The 24,136-nt window shown below is 39.5% G+C and overlaps 1 protein-coding gene across 4 annotated transcripts in view; it reads left to right on the top strand.

The window, feature by feature from the left end:
- xrcc4 (X-ray repair complementing defective repair in Chinese hamster cells 4) overlaps window positions 1-24,136 on the top strand; it is a 45,004-nt gene that overhangs the window by 8,911 nt on the left and 11,957 nt on the right. For all 4 annotated transcript variants that reach the window (XM_053646226.1, XM_053646228.1, XM_053646225.1 and 1 more), the window contains 3 exons: window positions 4,813-4,979; window positions 8,112-8,261; window positions 22,234-22,370. In XM_053646226.1, coding sequence (XP_053502201.1) covers window positions 4,813-4,979; window positions 8,112-8,261; window positions 22,234-22,370 — 454 coding nt within the window. The remainder of the gene's footprint in view (window positions 1-4,812; window positions 4,980-8,111; window positions 8,262-22,233; window positions 22,371-24,136) is intronic.

Raw genomic sequence — 24,136 nt, 5'->3', positions numbered from 1 at the left:
GGATTAAATCTGAACATGGAAACTGGAGTTGACTTTTGTAGTGATATCTGGCAACTGTGAGTTTAAATGAAGTGAATAGAGTTGTGTATTAGAGTTAGTGAAGGAGAGCTGCAGTGTACTGTATGTTTACAGACTGAATAGTTGCTACTCTTGATTATGATTGGTGAGGAATTATTTAATAAAGAAGTTTGAATTAAACCCTACCTTTTTGTTTGTGAGATTGGGAAGTTGAGAAAAGCAGATGCTGTACAGAGTTACTCTTCATCATAATGGCTTCTCTGCAGTATTTCCACACTTGTTCGGTTGACTGAAGTGATGAAAAGCAGTGTGAAAGTAACTGATGCGTGATGTAGATGCATTTTGGACTGCATGTAGTTTTTAATTCCGATTGAATTTTACAACTCCGAACAGGTCACACGCACCGGTGCGACTGAATATATATTCACAGTCGCACAAAGTACTTTTCAGTCACAATGTGAAATGGTCGCACTGTAGAGCCCTGCCCTAGTGTCAAGGCTTGAGCTTGCCTGGCTGCTTCTGGAATAGGCTCACTAATCTTGAATGATGATGTAACGCATGATGGTAGCAACAGAATGAATTCAGAAATGTACAGGAACATTTTGTCTGCCAATATACAGAGGAGGAACTTTATCATGCAGAAAGACAATGATCCAAAACACACTGCCAACTCAACAAAGAACTTTATCAGGGGGAGTGGGAGGTTTTAGGCTGGCCAAGTCAATCACCAGACCTTATGGAAGGTTTTAGACCTTCCAAGTCAATCACTAGACCTTAATCCAATTGAGCATGCATATCACCCCCCCCCCCCAAAAAAAAAACCCCACAAAAAAACAAGCAACAACTGAAAGAAGTGGTATAGCAATGAAATCCTAAGCTCTCTTCTCATATCCATCTTTTTGATCTCAAACCTTTGTCTTTGGTGTATAGCACAAACAAATGAATTGGCCTTGCCATTCCAGTAGTTGTATATACTGTAATGTGAAAAAATAAGTACACCCAATGGAAATTGTTGACTTTTTTATATATATATTTAGACAATCAAACATTTGATCCTCTTCGAAACAGTAGTAATTTTCAAAATTTAAATGAACAAAAAACAGATCAGTCACATGGAAAAAGTAAGCACACCCCTACACCTTCATATCCATAAAACTAGAATCAGGTGTTCAAGATTGGCTGCCAGTGATCAGAACCTGCTTAGGGAGTGCAGATGGAACCTGTCTTATTTAAACCTCTTGCATCTAGTGTTTGGTGTTCCCTTTGCTATTGAGGTGTGTGGTGTCATCATGGGAGTCATCTAAAGAGTTCTCTATGGCCTTCAGGTTGTATGAGTCTGGCAAAGGATTTAAAAAGATCTCCAAATTATTTGAAATACATCATTCCAATGTATGGGAAATAATCTACAAATGGTACAGATTTCAGACGACTGCCAATTTGTCCAGGACTGGCCATCCCAGCAAATTCAGCCCAAGAGCAAACTGTCTGATGCAAAAAGAAGTCTCAAAGAACCCCTAAATTTAATCACAGGATCTGCTATTAAGTCTCGCAGCTGTTGGTATCAATGTGTATGCTTCTACAATCAGAAAGAGGTTACACAAATTTGACCTGCATTGGATGCATGCCAGTAAAAATACTTTGCAAGACTAGGCCTTTTGGAATAATGTGTTCTGTACAGACGAATCAAAGAGAGTTTTTGGCCAAAGTAACAGAAGACATGTTTGGTGCAGACCAAAGGCAACTTTTCAGGAGAAGCACCTCATACCACCTGTGAAGCATGGTGGAGGAATGTTAGTTTGGGGTTGCTTTGCTGCCTCAGGGACTGGACAGCTTGCATTCACTGGTTCAACTATGCAACATATCAAAAAGTGCTTGAAAATAAGTTGAACCGAAAGTGGAGCTTTCAACAGTAGCACTAGCAAATCCACCACGGAATGGCTCAAAAAGAAGAAATGGAGGGTTATGGAATGGCCTAGTCAAAGTCTGGATTTGAATCCCACTGAAATGTTGTGGTGGGATTTGAAACAGGCTGTACATGCAAGAAAACCCTAAAACATCTTGTAACTGAAAGAATATTGAATATAAAGTTATTTCTGCTAAAGAGGGCAATATACTATCTTCTGAGGCCAAGGGTGCTTACTTTTTGCACAGACAAATATCACATATATTGATATTTCTGTTAAATAAATGATTGCAAAGCTAAATTTCTTTATGGTTTTGTTCAAGTATATCAACTTTATTAATAGGCACTGTTTCAAAGATGATCAAATGTTTGCTTGTCCAAATATGTCATAAGCCAACAATTTCCATGGGGTGTACTTATTTTTTCACATGACTGTATATTATTGAGTCAGTAGAAAAATGCATTTTAGATTTCCAAACGTTACTTTTCAACAAAAAAAAGTTATAGAAAAATGTTACATAAGAGACCACTTTTCAGGCAAAATATAATATATAAATACATATTATAACATAATATATAACTAATATTGGCACCCTTGGTAAATAAGAGCAAAGAAGGCTATGAAAAATTATCTTTATTGTTAAACCTTTTAATCTTTTGTATATTCCTTGGTCTTACCCATTGTTACGAATGACTAAGGGAATTTGGCCTATGTGTTACCTCATATTTATACCCCAGTGAAACAGGAAGTCATGGTTGAACAATTTCAGGTTCCTAGTCATCCAGGTGTACTAAAATAAATGTAAAATATGGGACTATACTTCAAATATATTTTTCTCATATGAATTCATAGGGGTGCCAATTATTGTGGCACACACATTTAACAATGTTTTTTTTTTTTTTTTTTTTTTTAAATAAACCAGTTTTGTTTTCAATTGTTTGATATCCATGAGGGTTGAGTATTTTTTGTGATTTTTTTTTTTTAACAAAAGATCAAAAGGTTATACATTCAAGACATTTTTTCACAGCGTTCTTTGCTCATATTTACCAAGGGTGCCAATATTACTAAGTACGTTTTTATTTATAAAGCACATTTAAATTCAGCTTACACTGAACAATTGTAAAATACAATGAATTTTTTTTTTCCACTAATTTTATATTAGTGCTGGGCACTGTATATGACAGCTGTATTTGCATTAGTCTAAATGTATATTCAATACCTAAACAACTGTAACAAAAAGTTACAGCCTAAGGCTACAGCCTAAATGCAATATAATGCATTACCAACTATTCAACATCAGCTAAAGCCAAATTAGTCTAAATATATGTTCAATACATAAACAACTAATAGGATGTGTTTCTATAAGAACAATTGCATTTGTATTTCATGTAAGAAACTGTCATTTTAACAGTGTAAAATTAGTTCAGATGTCATAGAATTTCGTAAAATAACAGACGGCTATTTGGACATTTCAGAAATCTTTGTCAGGACAGAAATGCATAAAGTGCAGAAGGTTATTAACCAAGGCATCATCAAAACAAAGTTTACTATTAGAGGACAGCTAAGCCTTTTTTGCTACAAACCACAAAACTTTAATAAACACAGCTGTAAGCTCACACAGAGTTTCTGTTATAGGCACATTTACCTGCCCTGTTTATCAGAATGCATATTTTTGCATTTCTGGATTGCATGGCCAATTTTGTTGCAGAAACAACAGAATCTGCCTTGCTTATTATGTGACTTTGATTTGAGCACACATTTGTTTTTAATTTAATTGCTGAGATTTGATAATCTGTTTCCTCACATGGAGCTATGAGTGATGGCTATGCGGATAGTAGGCATATAGTCTGTCCAGCCGCTCTAGCTGTCTGTAGGTTCACAGTTGGATACTGGTGGACGGCACAATTACCATGCACAGACTATTTTACTGGATCAGATCTGTTATCAAATGTTTATACATGATAGGCATGGGGAATTACTTATTTAATGAGCCTGTTTCTGAAGGGTTTGCACAATGGATATTTAATATTTATCATGTTTTGTAATGAATGTGAACCGGTGGGTGAAACTGTTTGACTTCACGCCAGGTTACTGAATACAGGGTATTTAGCGCCACTTTATTATGCCACAGACTACAGGCCACTTAGACAAGTCTGTATATTTGTATCACATGGGTTTTAACTTAAACAGATTGTTACAGTGATCACGTTGGAATAGTATTTTCTATCACGTCGGGGTCACCAAAACTTTAGGGATGAGCCCTGACAGTATAGGCTATCCAGATTATTAATATTAAGGGGTTAAATTACGTGAGACCTTCAGTTACGTGACTTCAGATCACGTGGTGGTTATCACACTGGAAATGTGTTAATGTTGATGATTAAGTAGTTTTACATCGGCATTAGCAAAACTGTAGGGCTAAGGTAATAACGCTTTATATTTTAGTCCTACAATTTAAAAAAAAAAAAAAGAACACCTGCATTCATTTCATATCTCTAATTTTACCCTTAGGATCAATAAAGTGCTATAAGAAAAGGTAGCACAAGCAACTCAAATTTGGGAAAATCCCACTAGGCTGCTCCTCTGCCTGGGACCATACATTGCCATAAAATATGCTTCAGAGCATTAAAAGCGTTTTCCTTTTCTAAGACTATAGGCATGTCCAATATCACAAGATAATCACCAACCTGCGAGGACATCAGCTGTATTTTAGCAACTTTTTTTGCTTTTTTATCTTACTTTGCAAGATATAAAGTTATTATATTGCTTGAGAATCTCTCCATGTTTAGATATAGGTCAATATTTATAATATTGGCTATATTTATAATATTGTTAATTTTAATGTGTTTTCCTGTCTTGGGAACAATTTATTCTCTTTTTGTTATCTCAGTTCAGGTTTGGAATGGTGGAACTGCTACCTGTGTCAGAGCCCACTAAAGTCATAAAGGAACTCATTAGTTATGGCTTAGAGCGCAGTGCTCACCTGCAAGCCAAGAAACACATCGTGCTCAAGCAGAACCAGAGATTGATTAATGAACAGGAACACATCACTACAGAGTAAGTCATAACTAATATAGTTCTCTTTTTGATACTTGCCTTAAAGGTGTTGTATTACTTTAGAAGGAAATCCACTTTGGTTCTCATGCATACAGTCCCCTCTGAAAGTGTTGGAACTGCATGGCCAATTTTTTGTTTTACTTCACACTGAAGACATTTGGAGTTGAGATCAAAAGATGAATTTATGATGATGGATCAGAATTTCAGCTTTCATTTCTTGATATTTACATGTGTTAAACAACTTAGAACATGACAACTTTCATATGAAACCACACATTTTTCAAATAATCAAAAATATTGAAACATTTGACTGTCCATTTTTAGTTACTCAGGTGTGCCATGTTAGATTGATTGTTTAAACAGTTAATAGCTCTGAATATATATACTCTTGGTTTTAGCCTTCAGTTTTACCTGTGAAGACTGTATTTGTTGTTAAAAAGGATAAACCAACATGAAGACTAGAGAGCTGTCTATTGGGAGATAAACAGTTCATTTTGAAGCTGAGAAAAGAGTATATATTGGTAATATATTGGCATAGCCAATACAACAATTTTGGATGTCCTGAAAAAGAAGGAAACCACAACCAAACATTGAACAGGCTGTCCAAGGAAAACAACAGAAGTTGGTGACAAACATTGTGAGATCTTTAAAGAAAAACCCAGAAACAACAGTCAGTGACCTCACCAACATCCTCCATAGTACATGAATGAAGGTATCACAATCCACTATTCAAAGATGATATTGAATGCTTAAATATAGTGGGCATACCACCAGATGTAAACCACTCCTCAACAGTAAGAATCAGAAAGCCATATTGGATTTGGCAAAGAAATATGGAGATGAAAATTTCTGGAACCAAGATTAACCTCTACCAAGGTGATGGAAAGGCCAAAGTGTGGAGGAAGAAAGGATCTGTTCATGATCCAAAACATACAGGCTCATCGGTGGAAGCACGGTGGAAGTAGTGTTGTGGCTTGGGCTTGCATGGCTGCTTCTGTATCAGGCTCATTAATCTTTATTGATAATGTAACACAGTCATTCTGTAGCAGCAGAATGAATTCAGAAGTCTATAGAAACATTATGTCTGCCAATTTACAGAGTAATGCATACAATATTCTAATTGGGAAGAACTTTATGCAGCAATACAGTGACCCAAAACACGCAGCCAACACAATAAAGGACTTCATCAGTGGGGAAAAAAAGTGGAAGGTTTTAGACTGACCAAGGCAATCACCAGACCTTAACCCAATTGAGCATGCATTTCACCTCCTGAAAAGGAGATTGAAGGGAGAACCCCCCCCCCCCCCCAACTGAAAGAAGTGCTAAAAGCCTGGAAAAGTATTATCAAAGAAGAATGCAACATATTAAGTGTTATTTACTTAAGACCATCTGTTCCTATACTTTTGTGTACCAAAAACTGGGAGGTCTGCCACCAAACATGCCATGTTCTAAGTTGTTTAACACATATATAGATGTAAATATCAGTAAATGGAATCTAGGTGTAAATATTAGTAAATAAAATCTGTAATATTGATCTATCATCTAATATTCATCTTTTGATTTCAAACACAATTGTGTTCATGGTATAGCAAAAACTATAATAATAATTGACTGTTGTTTCAATAATTTCGGAGGGGACTGTTTTGTCTACTATGAACAAAATGTAAAACAAATATGTTTCATGCATTTTTATTTAGCTCCAATCCTTTCTTTGAATTGAAATGAACACATATTGCTGCCTGCCCCAGTTCAGCTTGTGACAAATCATATCTTTATCAAGAAAGGAAATTAAGTGGCATCTATTAACTCTCTTACCCCTAAGTTCCCACAGTATTATGTCCCATAACCCTATATTCCCCAGAGAAACAGCACGCCAACCCTGGGTTCCTGGGCCAAAATCAACATTTAAATTTTAACATTTTTAGGCCTTGAAACAACTTATAATAATGTATTTGTGTAATATTACTTTGAAAATGAAGCAGTTCAATGTTTTTACTAAACTTAGAGCACAATTCTTAACTAGAGAAATTACGAAAAGATGCTCGCTAAAATCCTTCTATTCATTTAGAAGTACCATACGAGCATCAGCGTGGTCAATGCCTTTGAATAAATTCAAGTAAATAATAAATAAATAAATAAATGCATTTTAGCACCAAAAGTCAAGTTTCTGGTGATAATCAGACCAGCAGGTAGTGTTTTCACGAATGCACAGAGATGGTCAGGTTATGACTCCAAACCCCTGCAGTGTCAGTCGCACTGGTTGATGCTGAAGATGAAGACAGATCAGGGTCTGAATCAGGAGAGTTTGTGTCACTATCCGTTTCGGTTTTGGTTTCAACATTGCCTGAACTTTCACTGCTGTCACTATCTAGAATCCTCGCTCTCGCCTGTGTAACTGGGTATGTTTTTTCTTTTTTTTTTTCACTGTTTTAGATGTACTGTGTTCACTGTAGGTGTAACTTTAGCTGGAACACGATTAGCTTTCCGCTTTGGCATTTTTAGTTCGCTTCTACTAGTACACCAATATTCACGCTTGGATCAGCTTCATCGTAATGCCGGCGTAATAACGTAATCACGTCATGACGTCATCAACCTAACGGGTCAAAAAATAATAATTAAATAAGTAAGGAATCATAGCAGAGTAATGCCAGTACACCGGCCTTACGGGGATAACGTTTACACTGTAAATCCTCTATATCGGCCTTACGGGGATTTGGCATAGACGCCCAAGCCGGTATATGGTCCTTACAGGAATAGATCAAAGACGGGCAAGCCGGTTTTTCGGCCATACGGGATAAGAGGGTTAAGTGCCACCTTGACTACAAAATCCTGATTGGCATTTTAATCCCTAAATGTTTAGCTGTGGCAGGTTTACTGTTAACCCCATAGATTGCTTCCAACTCAGCTGATGGAAGATATTTTTCTTATTTTAACTCTTACTGAGAACATTAGAATGCAAGTTCTAGATGTTCTGTTTTTAAATACAGATTAAAATCATACTTGTTCAACCATGAATATTTATAGTCTTATTTTATTTATTTTGTTTTTATATCTTAAACTATAATGATTAGTTGTTTTTATTTTTTATTGTGTATATAAACTTGGTTGTCTTTGACGTATCCTTTTCTGTAGAATGAAGAGATATATCAAAGAAAAGGAGATATTGGAGAGCGAGCTGTACAACCGCTTTGTGCTGGTCCTTAATGAGAAGAAGGCCAAGATCCGCACTTTACAGGAGAGGATCAAACAGCTACAGAATACTATACAAGACAAAAAGGATAGGTAAAGAAGCCTAAAGGATGATCTACTGTATCATTTTACAATAGCAAATTCATGTTTATTAATATACGAATTTATAATAACTATATTACAAAGCCCTTACTAGGCATGTTTCCCCCTGAAATACCATCTCTGAATTTTCTGAAATACTGCCATCTACATAATTAATGGCAGTCTTCATGAGAATAGGAAAAAAATATTGTATAAAATAAATTATATTCACATATAATCTAGTTAAATTTTCCACTTAAACAATTGGAGAGTCTGCTGCAGAACATTTTAATGATAGTAATTTTAAAATGTAATTACTATTATTAAAATGTTCTGTAGCAGATTCTCCAATTGTTTAAGTGGAAAACTTAACTAGATCTATGCAATGACCATAATGTCAAAGCAAGAACATGTCTTTAGAATTTTTTGCAAATGTATTAAAAATCAAAAATGTAAACATCTCATTTAGGTAAGTATTCAGGCCTTTTATTCAGTACTTTGTCTCCTGAGGGGGTTCGAATATTTTTTTGAACCCATTGTATCAGTGCTTGTTGAACATCCAATTCCAAAACCATGGACATTAATATTGAGCTGGTAAATGGTCTGCACTTATATAGGGCCTTTAAGAATTTGTATAGAACCTATGGCTTCTCAGGGCTGTGGCAGGGCAGAACACAGACACGCAGGAGGCAGACATGTCGGAAAGTGCTCTTTTTATTAGAAATTAGTGAATAGAGGCGAGATGCACGTAAGTGAAAAGTGCAGGTGGAGGGCGTGGTCCTCCTGCTGTGGGAAGCGGCTTGCGGGCTGCAGCAGCATTGAGGCGGTGCCCAGGGTGAGGGAAGCGGGTGGTGAGGGCCCTCTTGAGGACCAGGAATGCATGCTCTGTCTCACCGGTCCACCGCACCCCATCTGGTTGGTCCTGCTTAGTGAAATCTGAGAGGCGGGGAAGCTAGAGAGAAGTTAGGTACGAACTTTCGATAGTACCCCGCCAGCCCCAAGAAGGCATCTACCTGTTTTTTGGATGTGTGCTGGGGATAGTCTTTCACAGCCTCTATTTTTTTTCCTGGGGCTTCAGCAGGCTGATGCAGCACCCCAGGTACTGTGCCTTTGTGAGGCCCAGGTGGCATTTCCTGGGGTTGGCGGTCAGCCTGGCTTTCTGGAGTGTTCCGAGTACCTTCCCATTGTGGTGGAGTAGTAAATGATGACATAGTCCAGGTAGGCAACCGCGAATGGCTGGTGCGGCCTCAGGACAATGTCCATCAGATGATGGAAGGTCGCTGGGACTCCGTGCAGGCCGAAGGGGAGAACCTGGTACTGCCAGTGGCTGCTGGCAGTACTGAAGGCGGTCTTGGCCTTTGCTTCAGGGGCCAAGGTGACTTGCCAGTATCCCTTGGTTAGGTCGAGGGTAGATTTAAATTGGGCTCTCCCCAGCCTCTCCACCAGGTCGTCAAGTCGGGGAATTGTGTAGCCTTCAAAGTCGGAGATTGCGTTCAGCCTCCGGAAGTCATTACATAGCCAAATGCTGCTGTTGGGCTTCGGCACCACTACAATGGGGCTGGACCAGGGCCTGGCATTCTTTTTAAAACTCGAAGCATTCGGCTGAGCTCCTCCTCAATAGCTGGATGGTGAGCCTCCGGGATGCGGTAGGGCTGCTGTCTAACCACTAACCACATCTTAATCTCATGCTGCACCAGGTGTCTCAGGCCTGGCGTGGTGGAGATATCGAAGTGTTGGTCCACTAATTCTGTCAGCTTCTGTTTTTGCGCTGGGCTCAGATCTTCACCCCACTGGACCAAGGCACACTCTGGGGGACCTGGGTAGACAGTGGCAAATGTGGAAACTACAGGAACAGGCTAGATCCACTTGTTCAACAGATTAATTGATATAGTTGAATGTCTGCATGTTTACAGGCGGTAGTTCACTGGGCCTACTTTCTCCAGGACTGTGTACGGCCCATGCCAGCAAGCCAGAAATTTGCAGGAGGTGTTTGGAAGTAGCAGGAGCACCTGGTCACCAGGTTGGAACTTCTGGGGCTGGGCCGGCCAGTTGTAGACCCTTTGCTGATCTTGTTGGGAGGCTTCCATGTGCTCCTGGATGATCTGTGTTACCCTGTTGATCCGCTCATGCATCTCCTGGACAACTAGGGAGCAGAACGGGGAGGATTGTTCTTCCCACACCTCCTGGACCACATCCAGCAGTCCTCGGGGTCACCAACTGAAGAGGAGCTCAAAGGGGGTGAAGCTGGTAGAGGCCTGCGGTGTCTCTCGGATGGGGAAGAGAATATAGGGGAGGTCCCAGTTCCGTCCCTCCTCGTCTACCACCCGCCTCAGCATTTGCTTGACCCTTAGTGGTTCTACAAAGTGCTTTACATTCTCTCATATATTCATCCATCCATACATACACACACACACACACACACACACACACACACAGAGCTGCCATGCAAGGTGCTAGCCTGCCATCAGGAGCAATTTGGATTCAATGTTTTGCCTAAGGACACTTCGACATGTGGAGGCAAGTGGGCCAGTGATCGAACCCTGCGATTAGTGGTCAACCCTCTCTACCACCTGAGCCACCGTCGCACTTTACAGGAGAATGGTGCTGTAAACACCCATTGAGTGGCAGTTATGTGGGAGGAAACCCCTTGTTGATGAGAGACTTCAGACGAGAATGAAAAGAAATTACTGTGGTGATTAGAATGTTCTAACGAAATCACTTTGGCGATTGGGATGTTCATATTTGGTAATGGGGAATGCAGGATTCAAAAAACACATCTAGGGCTACAGAAAGCTAAATGACTTTGACAGTACTGCTAGCTAACATCCTGTGAAAAATCCTGTGCTTCAGACAGTACCCCTTGTAAGCAAGGGCAAGATTGGGACAAACATTCAGGCCAATCCAGACCACAGTACACTCCAACAACAAACTTTTGAGATCACTGACTACCTACTGTAATGTACACTCACTGACCAATTTATTAGGAACCTTGTACATCTGCTCATTCATGCAAAAATCTAATCCTCCAATCATTTAGCACCAGTGCATAAAGTCAATCAGATACAGCACAAGAACTTCAGTTAAAGTTAATCGGGGGTTAAAAAGTTAAAAAGTTGCTCAGGTGGTAAAGCGGGTTGTCTGCTAATCGTAGGGTTGGCGATTCGATTCCCGGCCCACATGACTCCACATGCCGAAGTGTCCTTGGGCAAGACGCTGATCCCCAAGTTGTTCCCGATGGCAAGTTAGCGCCTTGCATGGCAGCTCTACTACTTTTGGTGTGTGTGTGTGTGTGTGTGTGAATGGGTGAATGAGACACAGTTTAAAGTGCTTTGGATAAAAGTGCTATATAAGTGTGCCATTTAATCAGAATAGGGAGAAAAATGTGATCTCAGTGACTCTGACTGTGGCATGGTTGTTGATGCCAGACGGGCTGGTAAGTATTTCAGAAACTGTTGATCATGTAGGTTTTCATAAACAACAGTCTCCAGTTCACACAGAATGAGGTGGGGGGGAAAATCCAGTGAATGGCAGTTCTGTGGCTAGAAAGAGCGGTCAGAGGATAATGGCTAGATTGGTTCAGGCTGGCAGGAAGGGTATGGTAACTCAAATAACCACTCTATTATGGTGACCAGAAAATCTCAGAATGCACAGTTTTAAAAAGTTCATTTAATTGTTATATGTAATATAATATAATTTCCATGAATTATTTGTCATTAATTCTCTTTTGCCACTTCGCATTTCTTAATTTGCTTTTTAAAAAATATTAGCTCTGGCCACTTAAATTCTTTTAATCTGAGTAATATATGAACCCATCTTTTGCCAATCCATCTATTACTAGGATTTTGCCATATCTTCAAAACTGTGGTGTCACATAACTTAGCAGCATCTCTTCAACACGGACTCTTGTTGCATAGTTTTGCACGCGACAGCCCGTTGAGCTTTCAGTGGTTTAATTAGCTCAAAAGGTAAGTAAGACTGTCATGGTTAGAATTAAACACACACCTCATTTGAAGGGATAGAAAAGTCCTCGGGACTGAGTACCGCATCAGTGTGTAGACTCAAACTGCTTTCATGAGCAAGTACGATGTCCACCTTTCTCCAATTCTCATAGCTCTCAAGAATAAAACACACTCAAACTCTTACTCCACTGAAACAATCACCTCCTACCCATTTGAACACCATTCTTATCTACTACATCTGTAGGAAAGCACCACATGCTGTCATGAATAATTAAGAGACAGCATGTTCTCATAGGATAAGAACACACAGGCTCATGAATAATCATGAGACCCTGACAAGTCATCAAAATACATTGCCACATCACTGCCTGTAACCAAGATTTTAAACCAAGAAGATGAAAAAAGCGGACAAAAGCTCAAAATTAACCAGCTTTCTCCTATAATAAAAATTAACAGATGCTAAGATTGTCTTTTATGATGTGCGATACAAACACCTCTGTTAAAATCTCAGAAAATGTAGTTTAGTGTTTCATGACGCTTTAACTAATATATCTCTAATCCTCTGATTTTAATCTTAAGAGGTAAATGAGTGGTTATAGCACTGATTGAGCAAGTTGTAACTTTTATGTGCTTTCCTCACACTGTAGGAAAACTAGGCTTCAATCCTAATCAAATAGTACAGAGGCCCAGTGGCCGCATATATGTTATTGTATAATGTGAAACCAGTGACTGTGACTATATGGTAATCAGTGATACTGCCTCAAGATGTTAGTTGATGTACAGAATTAGTCTTTTGTGTTGTTATGATGGCAAGGACGTGTGGGTCTTTCTTCAGAACAGTGCACACAGGTGGTGGAAAGCATTGAGGTGCATCGTGGTGCATATTATGTGCAAGTGCAAACCCGATGGATCCAGTAGTAGGCTCTTGGTTCTTGTAGCACCCACACCGACTTCCAGTACTCCTCACTTGGTTTTTCTTGTACAGAGCTAACAGCTTCAGTGAGCTCTTCACAGTACTTCATTAGCTAGGGGTGTAACGATCCATCAATATGAATTGATGTATCGATCAAGTAACCAATGATCCGATGTATCAACGCAATGCATAAACATCGATGCATGTATAATTTTTAAGATGGACCATAGCCGGAGTGGCTAATCGGGGGGATCAGGAGACTTCCTGGTGGGCCGCTCATAAATTGGTCCAGCAGACCTACCGCTTTCTCCGTGTATCTCGCATACACACAGAAAAAGCATGTTACATTTTTGGGTGACTGATAACTAAAGTAACTAATTACACTACATTTGTATTTAACGCAGCGCATCAGTTATGTGTGCATTAAAAAGTGCTGTTTTCTCACGTCACTTGGCTCAGAGCACGTATGCTCTCTCTCACTCACTCAGTCACTCATGCACACACAAGCCCGAATACCCAGGTCATTACCATGGAAATATAAACAAACCATCAATATATGCTGTGGTGCGAGGTAGCTGCCAAAGAAAAGTATATTTATTTCTGAAATACTTCATATTTGATTGAGTCATACTAACATTTTTTTTCATAACGTTACAGTTGTAGTTTTTGTAGCAAAAAAAGGTACTCAATGTAATTTTTTATTTATCTTTATAATCTTGTTGAAACTTGTCAGTAATAAATATAACAGGATAGTAAGAACTGAACTGTCACTTCATTTGTCCAAGTTCTTCCACCACAGAAAAAATGGACTGGTCTTGGGCACTAAAATGGGCATTAAAATCCCAGTCTGAAATTGGGTCCCACTCTGGCCCTGAGATGGACCTTTTATTTCGGACACTCTGATTCTAGCCACTTCCTGGAGGAGACGTCCATCAAAGTTTAAGTTCATCACGGGTCCTTATTTGCACTAAAATATGTAGTATTTAATAGTGGAAAAAGCTCAATAAAATATTCAAAATATATTTTGGTTGCATCTGTGAATTAATAGAAATGTTACTGATTATGTGAAATAGATACATCATTTAATATCCACTGTAGGCCCCTGAAATGATCAAATTGAAATCGCCTCGTGTCATCATTGTGGCAAATATCAAATCGCTAGATCATATCATCATGAAACTTGTGATTTACACCCCTGTCATTAGCACATCAGAGGTAAGATGCACATCTGCTTGTCTTATATCGATTGTCCCCGGCCGAGCCATCGGTTGACACTTAATGGTCTCTTATGGGCAGAGACTGACCCCCCTTGTGGCTGTGGACCAAATACTGCACAAAACAGGTGGCAAGGTGTCCACCCCACTCTTGTGTAACTTTGACAATCGCTGTTTCAAAGTCTTATTTCAGTGCTGAACATGTCCTGGAGCCTGAGGCCTATATGGGCAGTGAAGCTTCCTTTGAACATTCAACATTCTCATAACTTAAATAACACTCAACTAAAATTATTTCTCCAGTCAGAATTAATGCATTCTGCGATCCCCTAGCGAGGGGGGAAAAAAATCCCTAACCAGTGATTTTTCTGTGTTTGTGGCTGTTATGATGCAGGAAACGACCCTGAGCTATCACTGAGTGTGATGAGAAAACAGCCCATCCAGCACATCTGCATCCATCCAGGACTTGGGCTGAAAACTCAGTTGGAAAATGCAGACAAGATTTTGTTTACAAACAATTTCCAAATCGTTACTAGAAAGGAAATGATTTAGCTTTGGAATGGATCTGAGCTGAAAGAAGCATCCCTTAATAACACACTAATCTGTTTATTAAAAGAAGTGTAGAGTCAAAAATTACTCAAAGATTCTTAACTTGTTTTTGTACATTTGAAGAAACTGGACCTAGCTGAGCTAGGTCAAGGCACTTCAGCAGAATCTCAAACAGGCAGTTAGTGTCTGGTCTGACTGGAAGTAACAGAGTCATCAGCATAGCAGTGATAAGAAATATTATATTTCTGATAGATATAACCAAGGAGAGGCATATAAAGGAAAAATAATAATGGACCTAAATGGATCCCTGCTGGACAACACAAGATAAGGAAACTGTTGAAGAGGAAAATTTACAAAAAGGTCCTGTATTTTAGATAGGAAGCAAACACTGCAAGGCCAAACCCTGTATGCCAATCATACACTCAAGGCGTTTGAGAAGGATGTTGTGGTCAATAGTGTCAAACACTAGATTCCAGATTCAACAAAACTAAAACAATACATGAGCCTGAATCCAGAACAAGCAAAAGATCATTAGTGACCTTCAACAATGCAGACTCAGAATCTGTAACCGGACTAAAACATCTAAAATGTTAAAAATGTTGAGGTAAGAGTGAAGCTGTGAATAAACAACTCTCTGCAAAAGCTTGAAAATAAAGGGCAATTTAGAAATTGGTTTGTAGACCAATTTGTAGAGTCACGATGGATTTTTCTCAACAAAGGTTGCACGTTTAAAACTAGCTGACACTAATCCGTTAGCTAGGGAGCTATTAATTATAGCTGTCACACTTGGACTAATTGTCCATCACTGAAAAGATGTGCAGGAAGAACATCAAACTTTCAACCTGAACACTTCATAGTTGAAATTACATCAGTTAGCTGGGATGAGGAGACTGTTTGAAAATGAGACAGACAGCTAGCAGGTGAAGATAGTTTTGGAGATGCCAACTTAGAAGGTACAATAGTAGACCTGATATCCTTTATTTTGTGAATGAAATAATGTAAAAAACTAAATAATTTCACAGGTCTCTGTGGAAGCATTGAGAAAGACATTAGTAATAAGGTTTAAAACTGAGTCAGTCATCTTAAACAAAGGTTTAGGTCTATTTGCATTATCAGCAATTAATTTAGAAAAACACTTTGATTTTGCCTCCTTTACTGATGTTTGATGATTAATTAGGCAGACCAAATATATGAGACCTATAGCTTGTAGTTTTCCCACTTATGCTCTGCCTTTCTACACTATTGTCTGAGAGCATGGGCGACATTGTTTAGCCAAGGGTGGGAGGTACCTTTAGCTCTCATTGGCTTAAGCGGAGCAACAATGTCAAGAGTAATGGAGCAAGATTTATTAAAGACTTAATACTGAAGACTTGAAACCAAGTGTTCGGTATCTGTTTTGTTAGAAAAATCATTGGTAAAATATGATCGATAATATTCAGAAAATAATTTGGCACTGAAAGAATGAATAACCCGAGTGTACAGGAGAAAAGGTGGGTAAGGGCCACCGGCAAACAGATTTAAACACAACTGAATAATGGTAGGAAATACCAGCATCAGAAACCTCTAAATTTGAAACAAATTTAGGACAGCACAAGATCTAATGTATGGCCCAAGTTATAGACTGATTTTACAAAATTCAGGGATGCTATAAGTGATGCAATTTCTTTTACCAGCATACCACAGGTGAATGTTAAAATCTCCAAGAATTAACAGTCTGTCACCACAAGTCACCAGATCAGAGAGGAAATCCGAGAATTGAACATCTAGACGGTACCTTTGTTATTGCTGCCTATATCAATCACGCCAACCTAAGGACTGAGATTCCCAGATTTTTCCAAAATATCTCCTGTCCCACAAGAGGTGACAACACTTTGGATCATCTCTACAGTAATGTTACTGAAGCTTTTAAAAGCCATCACCCTCCCCATCTTGGTGAATCTGATCGTCTATCCCTGCTGCTACTCCCAAAGTATAGCCCCATTATGAAACTTGTTAAAACATCAGTGAGAACTGTGAAAGTGTGGCTAGAGGGGGCAGACTCCTCATTACAACATCAGTTCCAGCTCACACACTGGAGTGCATTTGTTGTTCCCTCCACTCAGGACTCCCATATGGACATGGACATCTACACTAATGCCGTTCTTCACCAAATTAACAGATGTGTTGACTCAGTCACTGCCCTTAAGACAGTTAAAACATATCCCAATCAAAAGCCTTGGATGAATAAAGAAGTCTGTCTCCTACTGAAGACATGAGATGCTGCTTTCAGGTCTGGAGACTGGGAATCTTACAGTGCATACAGAGCCAACCTGAAGCGAGGAACCTGGGATGCCAAGCACAAATACGAGCTGCAGATGGAAGAAAATTTTAATACCGCTAAATATCGACACATGTGGCAAGGCATCCAGGTTCATACTACAAGCCAGCCAACATCACTCCCTCAACCAGTGACAGCTCCTTCCTGGAGGAGCTCAACAATTGTTATGCTCATCTTGGCCAGAAAAATACTACAGCATCTTCCGAAGCTGAGCTTTCACTTGGTGATTTCAGCTGTCTTTCTCCACCAGAGATGTGTGTTCCACACTGAGCAGGGTGGATGTACGCAAGGCTGGCCCCGATGGCATCCCAGGCCAGGTGCTCAGAGCATGTGCAGAGTAGCTAGCCAGGGTTTTCACAGATATATTCAGCTTATCGTTGGCTTAAACAGTTGTCTCCACCTCAGGGAAGTAATTCAGCATCTGGTAGCATGGTGTGCCAGTAACAACCTTGACCTCAACACCCAGAAAATGAAACTCATTGTGGATTAACAGATGTCTTTACATTTGACCATCCATCTTCCTCTTGATCACATTCCAGAGGTTTTCAATGGGGTTCAGTGAGGTTGGGCTGGCCATGACAGGGTCTTGATCTGGTGGTCCTCCTTTCACACCTTAATTGACCAGGCTGTGTGGCATGGAGCATTGTCCTGCTGGAAAAAACAATCCTCAGAGTTGGGGAACATTGTCAGAGCAGCATGAAGCAAGTTTTCTTCCAGGACAACCTTATATGTGGCTTGATTCATGCATACTTCACCAAGAAAATCTGCTTGATTCCAGCCTTGCTGAAGCACCCCCAGATCACCACTGATCCTCCACCAAATGTCACAGTGGGTGCGAGATACTGTGGCTTGTCGGCCTCTCCAGGTCGCCATCTAACCATTAGTTGACCAGGTGTTGGGTAAATCTGAAAATTGGATTCATCAGAGATGACCTTACTCCAGTCCTCTACGGTCCAGTGCTTATGGTCTTTTGCAAACCTGAGCCTGGCTCTTCTTTTGCTTCTCATTGATGAAGGGCTTTTTTTCTAGCTTTGCACAACTTCAGCCCTGCCCCTAGGAGCCTATTTTGAACCGTCCTCACTGTGCACGTCACCCCAGCTGCTGTTTGCCATTCTTTTTGTAGGTCACTTGATGTCATCCTGTGGTTGTTGAGTGACATACGAATGAGTTGGCGGTCATCCCCGTCAGTGGAGTGTCGTTTTCGCCCTCTGCCGGTTTGTTGTCCCCAATGTCTGCTGCTTGACCTGTTCTTATTAACAGCTGCCCTTGAAATTTTAAGGATGGGAGCAACCCAAAACTCACTGTATCCCTCTGCCAGTAAAGCCAGAATAAAAACTTTTTCCTTTTCAAGTTTTTTGATCAATAGTTTATTTTTTGATTCCAATTACTTTTGAGGTACTACTAGCACTGTCTTTGCCAGCTGGTCTTATTGTAAGAGGATAGTGATGACCACAACAGTAGTTTTTTTATATACTTTTCCTCGTTAAATAAGATTTGGTTCAGGGGACCACCTTATTAGTACCTCATTCAATAGAATGAGATGTGCCTGTGTTGGAATTCAACAGACACTGAAATGGAATGGCTGCCGTACATGTACAACCCGAGTTCCAAAAAAGTTGGGACACTGTAAAATGTAAGTTAAAAAGGAAATGCATTAATTTGCAAATCTCATAAACCTATGTTATTGTTGCTAAAAATAAACAGCTCTAGGAACATTTTACAACTAATTAGGTTAATTGGCAACAGGTCAGTAACATGATTGGGTATAAATAGAGTATCTTAGAGAGGCAGAGTCTCTCAGAAGTAAATATGGGATGGAATCTGGATGGAAGCATATGTTGCTCTAAAACCTGTATATACCTTTCAGCATTGATAGTGTCTTTCCAGATGTGCAAGCTGCCAATACCATAGGGGCTAATGCACCCCCATACCATCAGAGATGCAGGATTTCTCCAGATTATCAGAAACTTTTGATGATTTTATGTGCTGTAGATGATGAGATATTCATAGTCTTCACAATTTTTTGTGTTAAACATTGTTCTGAAATTGTTCCACAAATTGTAGATTTGCAGATTGGTGAACCTCTGCCCATCTTTACTTCTGCCTCTCTAAGTTACTCTTTAAACCCAGTCATGTTACTGACCTGTTGCCAATTAACTTCCAGCTGTTTCTTTTTAGTGAAGCTCACTTTTCCAGCATTTGTTGCCCCGTCCCAACTTTTTTGAAACATGTTGTGGCCATCAAATTCAAAATTACCTTTTTTTTTTTTTCTGGAAGTGGTACATTTGCTCAGTTTAAACATTTGATATGTTTTCTATGTTATATTGTGAATAACATGGGTTTATGAGATTTACAAATCATGGCATTCTATTTTTATTTACATTTATTTACATTTTACACAGCATCCCAACGTTTTTGGAATTGGGGTTGTAGAGATGCTGATTTAAGAAAAATTTGCAGTGGTCTCTTAATTTTTTCCCCAAATGGATGTATGTATGTAGAATTTTTAAGAATTCATTGCCATGGCCGGATTGGGAAGCTGTTGACGGCACAAAAGCACATCACACACAACACTGGTTTCTTCCTCATATCGTCTCTAGGAATTTTTCCTTGCCATGGTCGTCTCTGGCTTGCTTATTGGGAATAAATGTAAAATTTATATCCGGAATTTATATATCTCTGTAACACTGCGTATGACAATTCCCATTGTTAAAAGTGCTATACAAATAAAATTTAATTGAATTTGCCATTGCAGACAGCAAGTGTTCCATATTTCTCATTTCATCAGAAATGGGACTCTGGGAGGCAGTTTTGTTCAGTTCTGAATTTCTATGGCATATGCATTTAGATTTGAAAGGTATTACCTTGGTCTTCTCCTTCAGAAGAGCGTTTTCTATTGGAGCTCTTTCACATTTGAAAACTTCTCATTGCAGACAGATGCTTTTCAAGGTCTTTGATAGTTCTGTCCATCTCAGTCTGAATCTCTTTACATCGACAAGCCTGTGACAGAACCACTAATATTCTCTTACGTTTTTTCCCCCCAATTTTGTTTGTAGTTTTCGCCACAAAGTGGAATGTCTCTACCAAGCCATGTATTCAGAGATTATCTCCCACATTGGATCTTAATTCTCCTTAATTCTTGTTAATTAATTCTCCTAAATAATTGTTTCACAGTGCAGTTTCACTCACCGAATTAGACATCTAACACGCACACAGAAATCATACAAAAAAGAACAATGCTTTGGCGCACACTTCAGTTAATGTTCACAACAAACATAAGAATGAAGAAAAAGTGTGATCTCTGTGACCTTGATCATGTCGTGGATGTTGGTACCAGAAGGGCTGGTTTGAGTGTTTCAGAAACTGCTGATCTCCTGTGATGATCACACACAACAGTCTCTAGAGTTTACACAGAATTGTGTGAAACAACAAAAAATATCCTGTGAGTGGAGGGTCTTGCAGCTGAAACACCATGTTGAGAGAGATCAGAGGCAAAAGACCAAACTGGCCTGAGCTTATAGGAAGTCTATAGTAACTCAAATAAGCACTCTTTACAACTGTGGTGAGCAAAAAAAAAAAAAGTCTCTGTCCATGGTAGCCTCAGGTTATTGTTCTTGGCCGACAGGAGTGGAACCTGATGTGGTCTTCTGCTGTTGTAGCCCATCCGCCATGAGGTTCGATGTTTTATGCATGCTGAGATGCTTTTCTCCTCACCATGGCTATAAAGAGTAATTATTTGATATCCTTCCTGGCAGCTCGGAGTAATCTTGTACAGGTTTTCCTAGTAAAGTGGACAGTGAGTGTACGTCACATGTACAGTCAGGGCCACGATTATTTTGACATTGATAGAGGTATCGTTATTAGCTGTTTAATTCAATTCAATTCAATTCAATTTTATTTGTATAGCGCTTTTTACAATAGACATTGTCTCAAAGCAGCTTTACAGAAATATCAACATGGTATACAGATATTAAAGGTGCGAATTTATCCCAACTGAGCAAGCCACTGAGTGGCGACGGTGGCAAGGAAAAACTCCCTAAGATGTTTTAAGAGGAAGAAACCTTGAGAGGAACCCGACTCAGAAGGGAACCCATCCTCATCTGGGTAACAACAGATAGTGTGAAAAAGTTCATTATGGATTTATATGAAGTCTGTATACCACAGTACCTTGGAGTTGAAATTAAATAATACATATGAGCTCAAAGTGTTGACTTTCACCTTCAATTTGAGGGTATGTCCATCCAAACTGGGTAAACTTTGTAGGAATTAAAGTACATTTTATATAAGGTCCCCATACTTTTTAAACATAGATGTAGAAAAAACATAGAAAATAATAATTACTATAAAGTACTACAAGGGTCAAGGTCCCACAAGGTTAAATATCTGAAATTCTTTCTTCAATAGCTTCCTTCCTGTTTGAAATATATTTTAAGGGTATTTTAATTAATATTGATTAGACACATAGGAAGTGTCCCTGTTGATGCATTTGGCATCCGTTCTACTTTTCATTACTGCATATACAGACTTAACTGTAATAATCACAAACAGAATTTTCAATTAATTTCATTACTTTTCATTTGTGATCACCTTAATAGAATTAGAACATTGTATGTTTTAGTAGACATGAGAAAATAATTGGGCAGAAAAGGCATGGAACCTTTCAACAAATAATAAAGGCATATACATTTACCAATACCATCATTATGCTAATTATGTATATAAGTATTTCACGTAATTTTATTGGGGGCCCTCTCAGTGTTCATCTCAAATACTGTGTCTGACGCAGCTCTATATAGTACATTTACAGCATTTTGCAAAAGCCCTTATCCAGAGCAGTTTACACAAATGCTTTGCAGTTTCCATCAAAAACATATAGTAATACTGGAATAATATTAAAACATTATTAATATGATTTCTTTCTAGTACAGTGGTAAAACAATGATATTCTATCCATCAAAGGACAATGGGTAATATTATTGTGGCTTTTAAATTGCTGATCTGGTGATATGGTATGGGGGGTTTTTTCTCCTCCTAGATGGAAGAAAGGTGAAGCCTGTCATGGAGGAAATGAACATGCAGATGAGAAACTTGAAAATAGTGACTATGGAAACACCACAGATGAGGAAGAGGATGGGCATCCAAAAACTCGGAATCTGAAACCCAGCAATCAAGGTTGAGTAGCATTACGTTTGACAGTTTATAGTCCTTAGTGCATATATGAATATTTTATATGTACAAGTTTAAGATATACCCATGGCTTACTGCATATTACTGCATGTTACTCCTGGCTTCCTCTGCCACTTCAAGAGCATTGTGAAACCATCATCCACCACCACTCCACATCAGACTTTAGCATGCTCCTATTAACATTTCTACTGATTCCACAAACTTATTACATTACATTTACATTTATTCATTTAGCAGACGCTTTTATCCAAAGCGACTTACAAATAAGAAAATACAAGCAAAGCGATATATCAAGCAGAGAACAATACAAGTAGTGCTACCATACAAGATCCATTAATTGAGTTCCAGAAGAAGCAAAATGAGCAGAGTAGAGGTGTAAGTGCAATTTAAAAAAAAATTTTTTTATGAGTTGGTTAGGTGTTCACGGAAGAGGTGGGTCTTTAGCTGTTTTTTGAAGATGGTGAGAGATTCTGCGGTCTGGATTGAGGTTGGAAGTTCATTCCACCACTGAGGAACAGTTAATTTGAAGGTTCCGGAAAGGGACCTTGAGCCACGCTAAGTAGGAACTACTAAGCGGCGGTCGCTAATCGATCGCAGATTGCGTGAGGGAACGTAAGCCTTCAGGAGAAAGTTGAGGTAGGAGGGTGCTGTTCCAGACAAGGTCTTGTAGGTGAGCATCAAGGCCTTGAATTTGATGCAGGCGGCTACAGGAAGCCAGTGGAGGGAGATGAAGAGGGGTGTGACAAGGGTTCTCTTGGGCTGGTTGAAGACGAGGCATGCTGCAGCATTCTGAATCATCTGAAGGGGTTTGATGGAGCTGGCTGGGAGGCCCGAAAGTAGTGAGTTGCAGTCGTCCAGTTTTGAGATAGCAAGAGCCTGGACTAGTATCTGTGTAGCCTGTTCGGTGAGGTAGGGTCTGATTTTCTTGATGTTGTACAGGATGAACCTACAGGAACGTGCAGTTGTTGAGATGTGGTCTGTAAAGGTCAAGCTGTCATCAAGAATCACCCCAAGGTTCCTGGCCATCCTGGTTGGCTTGAGTGTACAGTGAGGTTGTGGTTGACTGAGGGACAGGCTGGGATGACGAGAAGCTCAGATTTTGCCGGGTTGAGCTTAAATTGGTGTTCCCTCATCCAGACCGAGATGTCCGACAGGCAAGCAGAGATGCATGCAGAGACGGATGGATCGTCAGGCTGTAAGGACGAATGGAGCTGGGTGTCATCAGCATAGCAATGATATGAGAAGCCATGAGACTCAATCACCTGATCTAGAGATGTAGTGTAGATAGAAAAGAGGAGTGGACCCAGAACTGACCCCCTGTGGAACGCCAGTTGTGAGTTGCTGAGTTTCAGAAATACCTCCCCTCCATGATACCCTGAAGGATCTGTCAGAGAGATCGGATTCCACCCAGCGCAGAACCCTTCCTATGATGCTCAGGCTGGAGAGAGTTGACAGGAGGATCTGAAGGTTCACAGTGTCGAAAGCAGCAGAGAGGTCAAGTAGGATGAGGACAGATGATCTAGAGGTTGCTCTTGCTAGTCATAAGGCTTTAGTGATGGAAAATTTTACTATATAGTACAAGGGCAACTTACCTTCATACCCATATGTGGGACTTCCCCAAACTGTTGCCACAAAGTTGAAAGCACACAATTGTATAGAATGTTTTTATTTTGGTTATTAATTTTGCTTCTGCACTTGAGCTTATTTCATTAGAGAGAATAGGGTGCACAGTCATGGAAATTCTGGCTTGT

This window comes from Ictalurus furcatus, chromosome 16 (assembly GCF_023375685.1).
Source record: "Ictalurus furcatus strain D&B chromosome 16, Billie_1.0, whole genome shotgun sequence".
NCBI lineage: Eukaryota > Metazoa > Chordata > Actinopteri > Siluriformes > Ictaluridae > Ictalurus > Ictalurus furcatus.
Note: the sequence above shows the minus strand (reverse complement) of the source record. Positions and strands in the feature narration are given on the sequence as shown.